Source organism: Pangasianodon hypophthalmus, chromosome 7 (assembly GCF_027358585.1).
Source record: "Pangasianodon hypophthalmus isolate fPanHyp1 chromosome 7, fPanHyp1.pri, whole genome shotgun sequence".
NCBI lineage: Eukaryota > Metazoa > Chordata > Actinopteri > Siluriformes > Pangasiidae > Pangasianodon > Pangasianodon hypophthalmus.
In genome coordinates this window covers 17,078,197-17,092,740 of record NC_069716.1, presented here as the reverse complement: position 1 = coordinate 17,092,740, position 14,544 = coordinate 17,078,197, and the positions used below count along the sequence as shown (strand labels likewise).

The 14,544-nt window shown below is 40.2% G+C and overlaps 1 protein-coding gene across 11 annotated transcripts in view; it reads right to left on the bottom strand.

Moving 5' to 3' along the window:
• Positions 1 to 14,544, bottom strand: part of mbnl3 (muscleblind-like splicing regulator 3) — a 42,319-nt gene that overhangs the window by 16,575 nt on the left and 11,200 nt on the right. For 10 of the 11 annotated variants that reach the window (XM_053235770.1, XM_053235768.1, XM_053235774.1 and 7 more), the window contains exons 2-3: positions 9,948 to 11,018; positions 196 to 360 (exon numbers count right to left, since the gene is read on the bottom strand). In XM_053235770.1, the coding sequence (XP_053091745.1) occupies positions 196 to 360; positions 9,948 to 10,121 (339 nt within the window). In that variant the 5' untranslated portion in view covers positions 10,122 to 11,018. Of the gene's footprint in view, positions 1 to 195; positions 361 to 9,947; positions 11,019 to 11,111; positions 11,938 to 14,544 lie in introns of those variants that run through there. The other variant, XM_053235769.1, reaches the window with a different exon arrangement.

The following is a 14,544-nucleotide window of genomic DNA, read 5'->3' as shown; positions in this document are numbered from 1 at the left end:
AATTCTAGGGAACTGGACTTATCTACTTATGCAGGGCTTATTACAAGGCTGTAGTAAATTACACTGATTAACCTTCAATCACTGTTTAAAAACATGCTTAATAAACCCTTCATGTTAAAAAAAACAGAAGTGGTTTAGTGGTTAACAATTAAACAACACTAGGAACGAAAAGATGAAAAGAAAGAAAGGGCTCACTATGGGCTGTAGCTGGGCTCCAGGCAGCATGAACTGCACCTGCTGAGCTAACATGGCAGCTGCCGCCTTCTGCTGGATCAGGTTATTCCGGCCATTGATTTCTAGCTGGGTCTTCAGGTGTGGCGGGGGGTGCAGGTACTTACAGTTATCACGTGTGCAGCGGCCCTGAGAGTGAGTGAGAAAAAGACACAGAGTGAGATAGAACAGACAGTTGAGTGGGGTTGGATAATAAATTGCATTGACTTTTAGATTCAAAAGGAGCCGATGCCTTGTATTGGAGAGATAAGGATCCTGCGATTCAGAGAATAAAATTAAAAAGTAGCTCTTTACATGTGTGAAAGGCACTAACATAATACAAAGTGGAAAGAAAGCACAAAATGATTGAAATGAGTCTCAGGAGTGCTGGAAATGTAGGAGTCACTGATAAGATAATGTTGGACTAATGATCATCCTTATTACATTTCCAAGAACTGGTATTTTAGATTTATTACAATTAAGCATGAATATGGACAATAATCATAGCGTTCATAGCAAAGGTTCAGCAGGTGTCCTTTGAAACACATTATGTCCTTAATGCAATTTGTCTCATGTTTAATTAGCTGTGAAAGTGCCACAAGCAAGTTCCTTAAACAGGAACATTAATGCATCATCCTATGAGCAATCTTTCAAATCCTAATGAAGAAGCTGCCTTTATTTGTCACATATATGTTTCAGCACAGTGAATTTTTTTTTCCACATATCCCAGCTTGTTAGGAAGCTGGGGTCAGATTGCAGGGTCAGCCATGATACAGTGCCCCTGGACCAGACAGGGATAAGGGCCTTGCTCAAGGGCTCATTTGAACCCCTGACCTTCTGATCAGTACCCCAGAGCTACCATTGCTGAAATAAAAGCCAAATAAATACCAAATAAATACTGATATAGGGCCATATTCAGAGCAGAGTTGTGTGTGTGTAGTGAAGAGTTATTACAAATTTGGGCACATTCAGGGGTATTGGAGCATTTGGAGTATTCAGACGTACTATTCTTGTTTAAATTCTTCTAACTGGTATGACATCATATTAGTCTGAAATGTATTTTTATGGTCTCTTGCTTTTATGCTACACTGTATTGCAAGTGACAGCCAAAAAAGTTCACATAGTTCACAACATTATTATTATTCACTATTCATTTTCAGTAACTGCTCTATCCTAGCCAGGGTCGTGTTTGGGTCAGGAGCCTATCCTGGTAACACTGGGAGTGAGGCAGCAACACACTCCGGAGGGGATGCCAGTCCATCGCAGGGCACTATGTACACATGCATTCATGCACTTAAGCAAGCCTAGGGGCAATTTAGTGTAGCCAGTCCACCTACCAGCATGTTTTTGTGAGGCGGCTAGAAAATCAGAGAACCCGGAAGAAACCCACTCAAACACAGCGAGAACATGCACAGAAATAAGGATCGAACCAAGACATCGGAGCTGTGAGGCTGTAATGCTACCCGATATGCCACCATGTCTACCACGGAGATTTCATTCCAACTCACGTCTAGATTGAGGTATTATGTCAATCTCATAATGACACACGTGTGAATCATATAAGATGTTGAAATAAACTTCCCACTGTTCAGGAAACTGATGATGATTTGTTAGGTGGTGGCTCAGAGGCCTGTGGAGGCTTAGTGTTTAAGGTTCTGAGAAGAGTTCAAATCTCAAGAAAACCAGACAGCCACTGCTGGACCCCTGAGCGAGATGGTCTCAACTGCTCAGCAGTATGCTTGGACTATATTACCTCTCAGTTCAATCAGACGTCACTCTGGTCTGTTAGAACAGTGGTTCACAATGTGGGGGTCCATGCATCATAGCTCCATTCAGAAGTCAGTGTTTTTTTTTTTCTTCTTCTTCTTCTTTTTTTTTTTTTACTTTATAACAGTGATGAAACTCACAACGCACCATTATCAAATCTATTACTGAGATGTTACAGTTATTATAGTTTATTGAACAGTTGATAACTTCAGTTTGATATAACAGACTTACAGTTAAAATGAAAATGATGCTCATATTCAAGTTCCTGTTAACACAATTAGCACTATTTGACTCTATAGTATACAGTTATAGTAGAGACATCATTTGTAACTGCACTGGTGTCATCTGGTGTCACTCAGATGAGGATGGGTTCCCTTTTGAGTCTGGTTCCTCTCAAGGTTTCTTCCTCTTGTTGTCTCAGGGAGTTTTTCCTTGCCACTCTCACCTCTGGCTTGATCATTAGGGATAAATTTTAATTAAAAATTTATATTTGGATTTCTGTAAAGCTGCTTTGCGACACTGTCCATTGTTAAAAGCACTATATAAATAAAATTGAAATGAATTGGATTATAATTATAACTGAATTGGATTATACATATATATATATATATATATATATATATATATATATATATATATATATAATATATATTATAATTATAATAACTGGTAAATTAAATTGAATGGCTTTAATCCAAACCTCAATAACCACGAACAAGTCAAAACAAACAAGTCACCTTGTAAGTAATATGAACTTGGACCTATTGTGTTTTGTCAGCAGAAATGTCAGGAATAAAAACCTCTATTGGCTCTAATACATAGCCAAAATATTACTGTACACATTTAACTAAAAAGCCTGATATCTCGATTAGACTAATAGCTGGATTATCTAGGCACCATCACAGGTTTCACAGTGTTTCACAGTGTTTATTTTTCTTAGTATTACATGCATTAATACTATTATATTATTATTAGTGGTATATTAATTTATTATAATGTACAAGTATTCATTAACAAGAAATTGATCTTAAACATTCAGATACTGTGCATGTTTTAAGGTGTGTTATATCTAGTGTCAATATTGAAAATTATAAACTACTAGAGAATACCCTATATACACTCATTGGTTATCTGCAACATAAAAACTGCCACTGTCTACCTGTCTTTAGTTCCTGTTTATTTGGCTATATGCCTATGTCTAGATTATGAAATATTTATAGACACATTATGGAACCACATGTTAGTTTTTCACGGCCAGCCTTCCCCATATGGAGCCTTCCCATTGCATGACTGATACAGTTATTCACTTCCTATGCCTTTGGCTTTTATAATAGTGGGGAACCTTGTACACCGCGAACAGGGTGCATTAGCCAAGGGTGAAATTCAGTCAACTTACTGTAACTTCATTACCCCTGTGGAGTAACCTGCACTCTATTCACACTCTACAGAACAAGCACAAACTTTTTTGTTCACACAGACACACACACACAGGATATACTAGCTCAACAAGTTTCGGTGCAGGGCTTCTTGTGAACACCAGGGGAACCTAGAAAACTGAGGTTTAACTTCATTAAGAGCATGTTACGGATTCGATTCTAACTTCTGGCACTGCCATCATCACTGGCTATATCTTATTTACCACTGAAGCACAAAACACAGTTTGCTGCTATGGTTCAAATGTTTGTCAAGCATGCTTTTAAAGCCTGTTACGAATGAGTTCCTCTTCTTCTGTCCCCACTCAACCATGGCCATAAGAGTGCAAGTGTGTGAACTAGAAGAACTGGAAGTAAAAGTTGGCAATGTGGAGGTGTCTTTGCTCTGAACATTGATGAGCTGCTGGCAAATGAGATGATGGATGGGGAAAGCTAGGGAGATGTGTTTACTCCCATCCACCAACCCACCCACATACGCACACACCCATCTTTCACACAACAAATGAATGCTGCAGTGTCTGTCAGACCACAGTCCCAAAAGTCACACATCTCTCATTAAACTGTTATATTTTTGAATTATTGTACAACGGATAACACTCTTTCTCTGTCAAATCAGTAACTGGGGCTTGTGCCACCCACCAAGAGAGTTTGCCATCTCCTGAATACTAAATGGTTGCCATAGCCATCCATTATAATCACTTATCTTAGCGTATACCCTGAACAACAGGCTACTCCGTCTCTGCTGGTTCTACCCCTCTTGGTTGTCACAATTCTGAGTGTTGTTGTATATGTTGTATTTCTTTTCTTTCTTCTTGGGTTGTGACTCCCTGACTGGTTGTAGTGATTTTTTATTCTGGTTATCACTAGATTAGACTTGAATTGGTTTTTTCCCGTTCTGGCTAGGCATTGTCAGAAAAAACTGCACCTCTGCAACACGGATTCAGCAGGTTTGAAGGTTAGACTAGATCGTCAAAAGCAGGGTTACAGGAGTTGCCAAAGCTGGAACCTGGGCCTGCAAGGTACTTCCCAACAAACTACTCATCACCACCAGATCCAGGCTGCTGCCAAGCTTGGATCATCTATTGACATGATTTGTCTACCCTGGTGATTTCATGCCAGTTCATGCATCCAGATTTAGGTATCATGTCAGTCTCATAATGACTCAGGTGTAAGTCACATACAGAGTTGAAATAAATTTTCCACTGTACAGAAAACTGATGAAACCCTTCGAAAAAGTGGTATTAGCTCAGAGGCCAGAGGAGGCTTAGTAGATACTGCTGCCAAGGTTGGATCATCTGTTGTCCTGACTATTGTGCTAGACCATTAGGATGGAAAATCCCAAAAATATAAGGGGTTTTCTGATTGCTTTACAATAACAGTAGAACAGATGGTAACTTAAAATAATCAGACAAAGAAAAGATACAAACAGACTGGCTTGCAGAGTCCTCCAAAAGTAGCCATGATCTAATTGCATTGGCATAGGTGCTCACAATTCCACTGAAGGCCTAAGCTGTTATGGCCACACAGTCCGCATGGCCACAGCACCACCGCTCTAAGCCCCATGCCAAGGTGCTGCAGAGACGCAGAGCTGCACACAAAGTGAGCAGACACCGAGCAGCCCTGAACATGCTCATGACAACAGCAATCTCCCTGCCATCGATGCAAGCAGCAGGTATGCCAAAAGTGATCAGATACCGAACTCACACCTGGGGGAAGGCCTGGGGAATTCGCCGCTAAAAACAAGGTCTGGAGCTCCGCACAACCGGCAACCAGCGGACAAACTTAACCAGTAACGAAAACACCAAAAAGACAGCAAAACATAACTTGAAACACACAAATAAGATAAAATGGGGAAAAAAAGAAAAAAAATGAAAAGAAAGTGCCAAAGTGCCACAACAGAAAAGCATTCACCCTATCGTTGGGAGATTGCAGAGAGCAAAACTGGCTGTCTGGGTGGGAGGGATGGCATTGCAGGCATCTATGAGCTCAGGTATGAGGATATACAGCACTTTCCTCCCAGTTACGCTGCCCTGTGATGTAGAATGAGCAAGAGTTCAAAAAAGATGTGCTGGCTGGCTTCACGTGTCTTGGAGGAAGCACATGCTAGCTTTCACCTTCGCTGGTTGGTAGCTGTTGTGTTATAGGAAAAAGCTAGCTAGTGGGTGGGAATTGGCACATGACCAAACTGGGTAGAAAAAGGGAAAACAATTCAAAAAAGCAAAGAAAAAGAACAAAAATGTATACTATTCAGAAAGGAGCCTGCACAGGTCTGAAGCTGCCTGATCTCAAGACTAAAGTGACACTAATGGGTACATTTCTAGTAGAGGTTAGGGCCCCTGAATTAAGTGTATATGGGCAATGCTTTATGAAGACCATACACCTCTGTACTTCTATTCACAGATGTTAACTGTTTATGAACACAATGTTGATGTAAGGAATAGTTCAAGTAACAGTTCAAGAAGAGCAGCACTGGCTTGAGGAGGCTCAGCAGCTCCTATGGAGCTCTTATCTGTAGTATCTTAAAACTTTTAAGTGCTTGAATTCCCACCAGTCCAGGTGGGTGCTGCTTTTTCCGCACATTAATTGACAGTAACTTGTAGACCGAGGTTCAAAAAATACCTTTGGTGAAACAGACTTTTCTTGCTAGTACAAAGCATGGTGTATTTTGGTATAAATTGACACTATGTCAATGCCAATGCCAACAGGCTTTAGAAGCAGAGTTTAGGTGCCGACACTTGGCACCTGCTATGTGCCAAAGACAGTTGCGGTGGGTGCGCACTTTCTTCAGTTCAACATGTTACTTTGCTGGTTAAAATAGTTGCATTTTAGGCCAAGTCTGTTAGAAATTTGCCAATTCCTCATAGACTCAGGTCACATTACAATACAGACATCATAACAGAACTTCCAGTCTTAAAGCAACTTAACTAAGGTTGGGAACTGCCAGAAACTGCCAACCAGTCCCTGCCTCATAATTCCTTCTAAAGCCATAAATCAGGATGAACAATGATGATTCATGTGCATAATTCGTGAGAGAGCTCCTGGACATAGCACAGACGTTAGCTATTGAACCACCAGCAAAAAAGCTAAGTAACAAATCATCTGACTTCTAACATTAACCAAAGTCCTCAGGCAGGTGGATCTGATGGAGAAATTCAGAGTAAATTAACATAAAACCATTGTACTTTGGTAATGTATTTTATTATTTCCCATTCAATCATCTTGTAAAAGCATTGAGTGGTTTTTCACAAGAAGCTAATGAAGGTACTAGTTCACTGGCAGTGCGGAGCAGCAGTGCGGAGAAGCCTCAGACTATGGTATGAATATAACATAAAAGTGTGTAGACAAGAATGTGAAATATGTTGATAAGGTATATGCCTTTCAAAACCTTGTCACAAGATATGTGTGAATGATGTTAGCACTGGAAGTGCAAGTGCTAGAAATGAAACCAACTTTAATGCAGTCAAAGGCAAACACTCCTGTCTTATAAATAATGATTATGGCCAAAGTTGCTTGTACAAAATAAAAGCTAAACATCACACCTGTATCTAAACGCTGTTTGTTCCTGCAATAGGCTCCAGCTTTGCGGGAGCACACGCGGCAGGAGATTTGTTTGGTACAACTAGGGAAAGCACAGACATTTTAAATAGGTTAAAGTCTTTATTTTTCAAACTGGAAAGCCAACTTGCCGAAGTCTAGTCGACTTGTGGGATCCTGTGACTTGATTGCTAACAAATTAACAAGAAATAATTAATTAATAAAAAGAAATTAGGTTATATGGTTATCTGTATTTTGCTCTGTTTTAATTGTGAGAAAATCCTGGATGAAAAAGAAAAACAGAAATGGGAATCCTACGATGCTGATTCTTGATCGGTTCATTTAAAAAAATATATTTTTTAAAGATGGCACATTGTACTGTCATCTAAACAAAAAATGTTTAAATCTTGTTTTCTAATAAAATAAAATTTCCAATTTTCGAATGTTATTTTTTTAAATAGAATAATTAAATATATAGCTGCAGTGTGCTACATTTTAGCTTTAACTCATGTTTGTTCTAGTCCTCTTTGAAAAGTCTTGTTTTTTTGGACACTGTTGTGCATGCACTATTGCTTTGGTAACTGCTTATGTTTTTGTTTTTTTTGTTTTTTTCATACATTTGAAATTTTGTACTGTCTCTGAGCTTTTACCACGTCAACGGAATCTGATCTGTTCATCGTCTCTCTCACAAACAAGCACAATTTTCTAGTGCCTATAGTGACAGCAATGTTTGCATCAGAAGTAAAGAGAGTATGTTCTGGGAGTATTTAGCAATGAGCAGACAGTCCCATAAGAGGAGAACTCCCCAAAACACAGAGGAGAAGGCAGCTGAAAGCAAAGATCAGCAACAGTGCTAATCTGCATTATTAATGGCCAAGCTGCATGGCTAAACTACCAGAAATCTGTCATCCACCAACAAAATAAATAAGTAAGGGGGGGAAAAAAAAACATTCTACACCATATGGTGGAGTTGTGTACTGAGTGCTGTGTTTTCCTCCTGATGCAAATATAGACAGAGAGAGGAATGAAAAGCTGTAAGTCATGTCGTGCTGGATTCAGTGGGTCAGGGATCTCCTCCACGTAGCCATGGTAACGCGCCCAGCAACTGGGAGGAAGTTTTGCCTCATCCGGTCTCCTCACCGCTCATTGGTCATAGAGAGAGCGGAAGATCATAACAGACAAGATGCTGTCTATGATTCCCCAAGAACAATCCTGCCCATGCATTATGAGAGAACTGATTCATTTTAATATTAATGCATCATCAGAGGCATTCTTCTTGCAATCTTCTTGCTCATAGCCAAGTCCTTTGCACCAGCACGGTTAATACAAATGCCTCTTAAAATATTTTCCACTCTTTTGGATTCACGCATGAAACGGGAAGCGTGTTAGAAGAACGCAGACATTAATAAAAGCAGCACAGAGTAGAATTATACAGAATGCATAATTTATGTGTATCTAGACCAGTGTGCTGGCAGGCAGGCCAGTCAGAACTAATGGATAAAGAAGCGTCTCCAGCAGAAGACACTATTTAGGAGAAAGGACATTGTGGTAGCCATTAAGGGACGTCGATAAATTAGCAGAGAGAAGGAGGAGAACAAGGAAAGGGGGTGGTATGGGGGGATGGGCTCTTGTACGCAGAGAAATGAATGAGTACTATTAATATGAAGAGTACTGTATAATTAAAACCTGAACTGCAGTTGCAGACAGTGTTGCGTATTTTCAGAGCTCACTAACACAAGCGAGTTGTGTGGCTACGTTCTTCTCTCCCTCCCTCAGTACTGTGACCCTGAGCCTGCAGCTGACTGTTTTTCTACTTTTGAAAAATAATCCCATTTCACATTTGTAATCCAGACGGCGCGGCACTGCCCAGACTATCACTGAATTAATGGTCGACGTGCTGCTTTGGTAGGGAGGATTAGTGCATGCTGAGCTGCGGCCACTGCTAGTTCTCAGCCCGGCTCCTGAGGAGACTTTCTATATAAAATCCACCGCTCCAACTTTCGAGCCTGCTGACCATGCTGCATCAGTGACTAGTAGTACTGAACATATACTTGGAGCAGATATGTAAATATCTGCTCCATATGTTAGATAGGTTGCTTGAAGGAGAAGGTTAAGTGCTATTTTGCCATATCGACATCCTGAAGGTTGGGATTTCACTCTTCAGTCTTCCCAATCGGAAAATCACCTTCTCTAGACTCCAGGAAAAAGTGATCACAATGCACAATTGGCACTGAACTCTGATTCTTACCAGTTTAACATTAATAATCCTCTCAAGAGTTTTTTTAATCTTTTCTTTTTTTTAAAAAAAAGTTCATATGTATCTTTTTAGCACAGCAAATTTATTACAGTAAAGTAATAGTCACATAATATGGTAGTATAGTTTAGTGACGTAGTAACAACTACAAAAAAATAGACAAGGGTAAAAATGCTGACTTGTCATATTGACCATATGCCCTCTCATACTCCTTTGCGTATGATACCTGAAGTTTGAAAAAGATTCCAGTATTTGATGGAAAGACCAATGGGAAGTTCCAGTGCTTTTTTCAGATTGTATTTCCATAAAAAATGTGTATACTGTGATGTATACCATTTTGTCCAAAAATGCTCAAAATATTCTATAAAATTCTGGTTATGTTACCCTTCCTGATTTGCAGTACATCTTGGCAATTACTCTGCATTGTGCAAGCTTTGACTAAAGTGCTTAATCATGTTTTTGTGGATGGAGTTGACCCAAGCCTGCTCTATACTTTTAAGGCTGACACAGACACATGCTGCTTTTTAGGACATCAGCAGAAGAGTGATCGCAACTCAGCAAAAAGAGCCTGGAGGTGTTAGCATAAGAATACACCAGTGTGTCTTTGTGTGTTAAGTCATATATATATATATATTTGTGCTGTAAAGATAAGAGATATATGGGTTTACATTTGGCAGCAGAGCTAACTTGTAAAAGTGTGTGCTTTGAGTTAAAGTGAGGAATTGTGTGTATCTTTGTATGAGGGTTACCTTGAGAGAGTCGAAGCAGGCAATGACGCGGCCGTTCTCCACATGGCAGGTGCGAGAGGGGTGAGCAAACTTGCACTCCGTGTCAGAACGCGAGCACGAGCCTCGCTGGAACTCGCGACACACCTCTAGCGTCAGCCACTTGGTGTCCCGGCCTAAAGCAACGTTGACGGCCATAATGAGTGGGTGGTTAGGGTCGAGTTAAAGGTCGTCTGGGGGTAAGAAGGTCAAAAGCGCACGTAGCAGGACAAAAATCACTGTGCCACAGCACAAAAAACACTCAGTCTCTGGTAAAAGGAAAGGGACATGCTCTAATGTTCAGATAGAATGGCAAAAACTGTTAAGAAAAACAACAGTGAAGAATCTAGGACTCTGTGTGTTCCATATGAGCTGGATAGCAGAGCAAAGAGCAGGCGTGTCCAGGAGAAGGATGCTGAGGCAGAGCAGGTCACTCAGGCATGCTGCAATGGCTTCTTGACCGCTTCACTCAGACTGAGGCACTAAAAGTGCAGACAGACACGTTCTTCTGGGCTGCAGTGGCCGTCCCGTCTCATAAAACCACCCTTTATCCACTTTTCCCACCTTCGGATTCCTAAAGGCCACCGTCCTGCTGCTGCAACATTAATGTTTTCTAAAGATGCTCATATTTCCAGACAACAGAAGATGAAGAAAAGGCTTCGTGACTAAAGTGAGGCGTGTTGGGTACAAAAGAAGAAACTAATAGACTGTCCTTGTATTAACAGGATGATATTGCGAGCGAGGTGGGGGGAGACCTGGGATCGAGGAACAGCAAATGGGCCGATTGACTGTTTGCCTGTCAGAGTGAAATATAGCCCGAGTCAAGGCCAAGCACAATCACAGATACACTTACACAGGCAAGCAGTCAGGTCTGCGGGGAACAGCAGCGTGGGGAAAAGCATGCGCCGGCACGAGGCTGCTGCAGCATCCAGCACATCCAGGCACTTTGTGGTGATGCGCGTCCACTGCCTTCTACTTGAGTCGCATTCTTGTCCCTCCTGTTTCTCCTGTGTCTCTTCTTTTCATCGTAGCCCTCCACTGTCTCCTTTAGTTCCTCTGAAGCACAACAAAAAAGAAGGAAAAATTACAAAAGAGTAGTGACAAGCCAATATATTTGACTCAAAATGGAAAAACAACCACTGTGTCAACCTTTGTAAGATACGATATGCTGAATGAACTGGCAGATAAAGAAAACTGTAGAAATGAAATTGTAGAAGCCAATGCATAGAAGCTCAAGTATTTACACTGCAAACCTGCGAGTCTGGGATAAAAAGAGGGACAAGCGGAGAGAGAGAGCGAGAGAGTGAAAGTGCATGGCAGAGAGTGCATGAGCGAGAGGCAGCGAGAGAGGGAAAGAGAGGTAGAGGAGGCATGCGGGCTGGAGGCAGGCAGCAATGCACAGGAAAGGGCAGGCTGTGTCTTGATTAAGAGATAGAGGGAGGGAGAGAGGGAGGGAGGGAGTGTAAAAGGAGGGGGAGAGAAATAAAGCGTGAGAGAGCGCCGTCACTTTATGATCGGCAGAATGTATGCAAGAACAACAAGTTGGTGTCAGATATGACAGAGCTTGCGCTTATTTAGTGAAAAAGCACTAACAGAAGGGAGAGTTCAGAATTTGTGCACATTCAGAAAATACAGGTAGTGAAAGAGAAGAGGAAGGGAAAGCCTGGCCCTCGCAACGGCAACTGCTCAACGCTCAGTGACGTGACAGCCAATCAGGGATTGCTTTGCAAACAGGCTGAGTGGGCAGCAGCCAATGAGGAGCAGAGTTACGCATTGACAGTCTTTCTTTCCTCTCCTGCCTCCTCTGGAAGAGACTGTCACTGCATGTGCTCTTGGGCTCGCCTGTGAAAAGAATGAAGCATGTCTGCCTCTTTTTTTTCCCACAAGCTTTATGAGGAGTTTCTGTACTGGTGTATTGGCTAGATATGCTATCACCACACAGCCTGAGTCTCTTAAACACACACACACACACACACACACACACACACACACACATATTACATATATGTATACTGTATATATATGTTTGTGTGCACAGAAAGGATGGCTAAGTTTCTCAGTATTAGTCGTCTTTAACATATCCAAGGAATTAGAAAAATCATGGTTAAAGTAATATAGAGAGAAGCATTATAATCAAAAACCATGAGATCAACACAAGGCATGGGAGGAACAGTGGGAGTGAGTTTGCATTTGTGTACGCATGTTTGTGTCATGGGTGGTTTAACAGCTGACATGCAGTCTGCGGAGAAGAAGAATCAGTGATGTAATACAGATGAAGGTGGGCGATACTGAGAAGGACTGACAAGCTAAGAGTAAATCTGTGTCTGTTCCTGCTACTGAGGATCTAAACGTTTGTAAACAGAGTCTACAAACTGTATATGATGCTGTACATGATGATTGGTCAATGCTTGTTATTCAAGCAATTACTATTAACTACGATTACAAGATTACTTGTCTTTTCTGTAGATTTCAAGCCACTCTTATGATATTACAATAATTACCATGGCAACACTTAATGTTAAGGTTGCCTTAATTAGCATCAAGCTATAATGCTAAAAATATAATTACAGTTTATAAAGTTTATAAATACTGCTAACTTACTGAACTCTGGTCTCCACATGTAAATATACAGACTTGCTTTTTCACCTCTTTTCAGAATTGCACTGTTAATGAAGCTGTTGGTTCATATCCATCACTGCGTGCTTCATTTTACTCACTGATGGCATAAACACTGATTTGATTTATTACATAAAATCAATTGATTCAAGTGTTATTTACTTTGATAATGTTACTTGTATTAATGCTATTAATATTAATTACTATTGTTAATATTAAAGTTCACAGTTTGCTCATGTTAACTGATGTGTTAAATAAGGTTGGTTATGGGAAAGTTAATGTAAAGCATTTCAATTAAAAATAATTTCCAAAAATCATTTACTGATATGTATACATAGATCCTATGAAGAACAAGTGTTTCTCAAAGTACATACACGCAAATCAAATTGACTTCTTGAGACCGCCAAAATTTGCAGATTAAAATTTTACATTATTTAGATAGATAGATAGATAGATAGATAGACAGGAATAAAAAAATTTAAATAAAGCCTATAATTTAAATAAATACAGCCTATTACTGAATTACACAAAGCGGTTACTGAACATAAAACAATGTACTATAGCAAAAATGATATGAACAATGTATAGTGCCTGTTAGCTACAAGATGTTTTCACTATAGTGCCCAAGTTAAAGCCAGGTTATGACCACATTACACAACAAAACACAGATCAAATATTTCACAGATCAAAACCTCTGCCCAAGAAAACTGATTAAGACATGATGATGCAGCAATTTTATTATATCGATAAGGGTCATGTTTGCTGACACGTTCCATTTCATCCACTACATGCATTTCTATGAAAACACGTGATTGTGTAATCTAATAGTTAATTGTGATCAGGTTAAGTAACTGTAATTAGGTGATTATGTAATAATGTGACAGGCCTAATCAGTAAGCTACTCGATTTCATATAGCTATAGAAACAGAAGTCTTTAGCTGAACTTGAGTGACAGTCTAAAGCCTGTATGTGCTATACTTGATTTAACTTAATATAACAGTTTTGTAGGGTTGATGTTATAGATCATTTGTCGTAACACTGTATGTGGACAGGCATAATTAGCTGCTCCACTGGTTTAAGACACTTGGCTGCTTATTTTATTCTTCATCTTTTTATTTTTTGAAAATGACAGTCCATTGCTAAATGTACAATATTCTGGTCAAATAAGATGATCTGTGGAAAGTAAATGAGCGTGCTTTCACATATAGAACGTTTAGTCGATTTGAATCGAACCCTTGGCACACTTTCTCCCTCTGTGCGGTTTGCTTAAGCAGGTAAAAACAGAGCAATCACACTCAGCTGTGGACCAAAACAGACAGCGCCTGAGTGAGGTGGTCCAAGTCCGGTTCCAAGCTAACTCTAGTGTGTGTCAACCACAGTGAGAAAGCGGTTCGACTCTGAATCGACTCGTGTATTTTGGGTTGTGGGCAGCATTTTTTGTTGATGCGAGCTGCTAAACTGCGGCGTAAACTGAGTCAAAGGTTATAGCTGTAGTGCTGCAGAAATGCGATGGATATCTGGACTGACAAACAGAAGAATATACACTCCGTATGTGATACACAAACAGTTAGTCATATAATTTGCTAATATATTATTTGTACATGCACCTGGTAAAGTCGCTGTATTTCTGACCAATGAGTGAAAAAGTACAAATATGTTTACATGCTCCTCAGACACTGTTTAGCTACAGCCTAAGTTGCAATGTGTGTAAATTAATTCAGGAACGATGCTGCTATCACCCAAAAACCAAAGGAATCAGGAATAATAACAGATGTACAGATCATCCTGATAAAGTTTAGCAGGGCTGAGTGATGCTCGTGATTTGAAGATGCAGCACATAGGGATGAATGAATATAAGGCTATGGCGGAGCTAGACAAAATAGCACTGCAGTCATTGAAAAAAAAGAGTGAAATATCTGAGAGAGGGAAGGAGCAATGGAGTGAGAGCGGGAGACAGAAGGGCAGA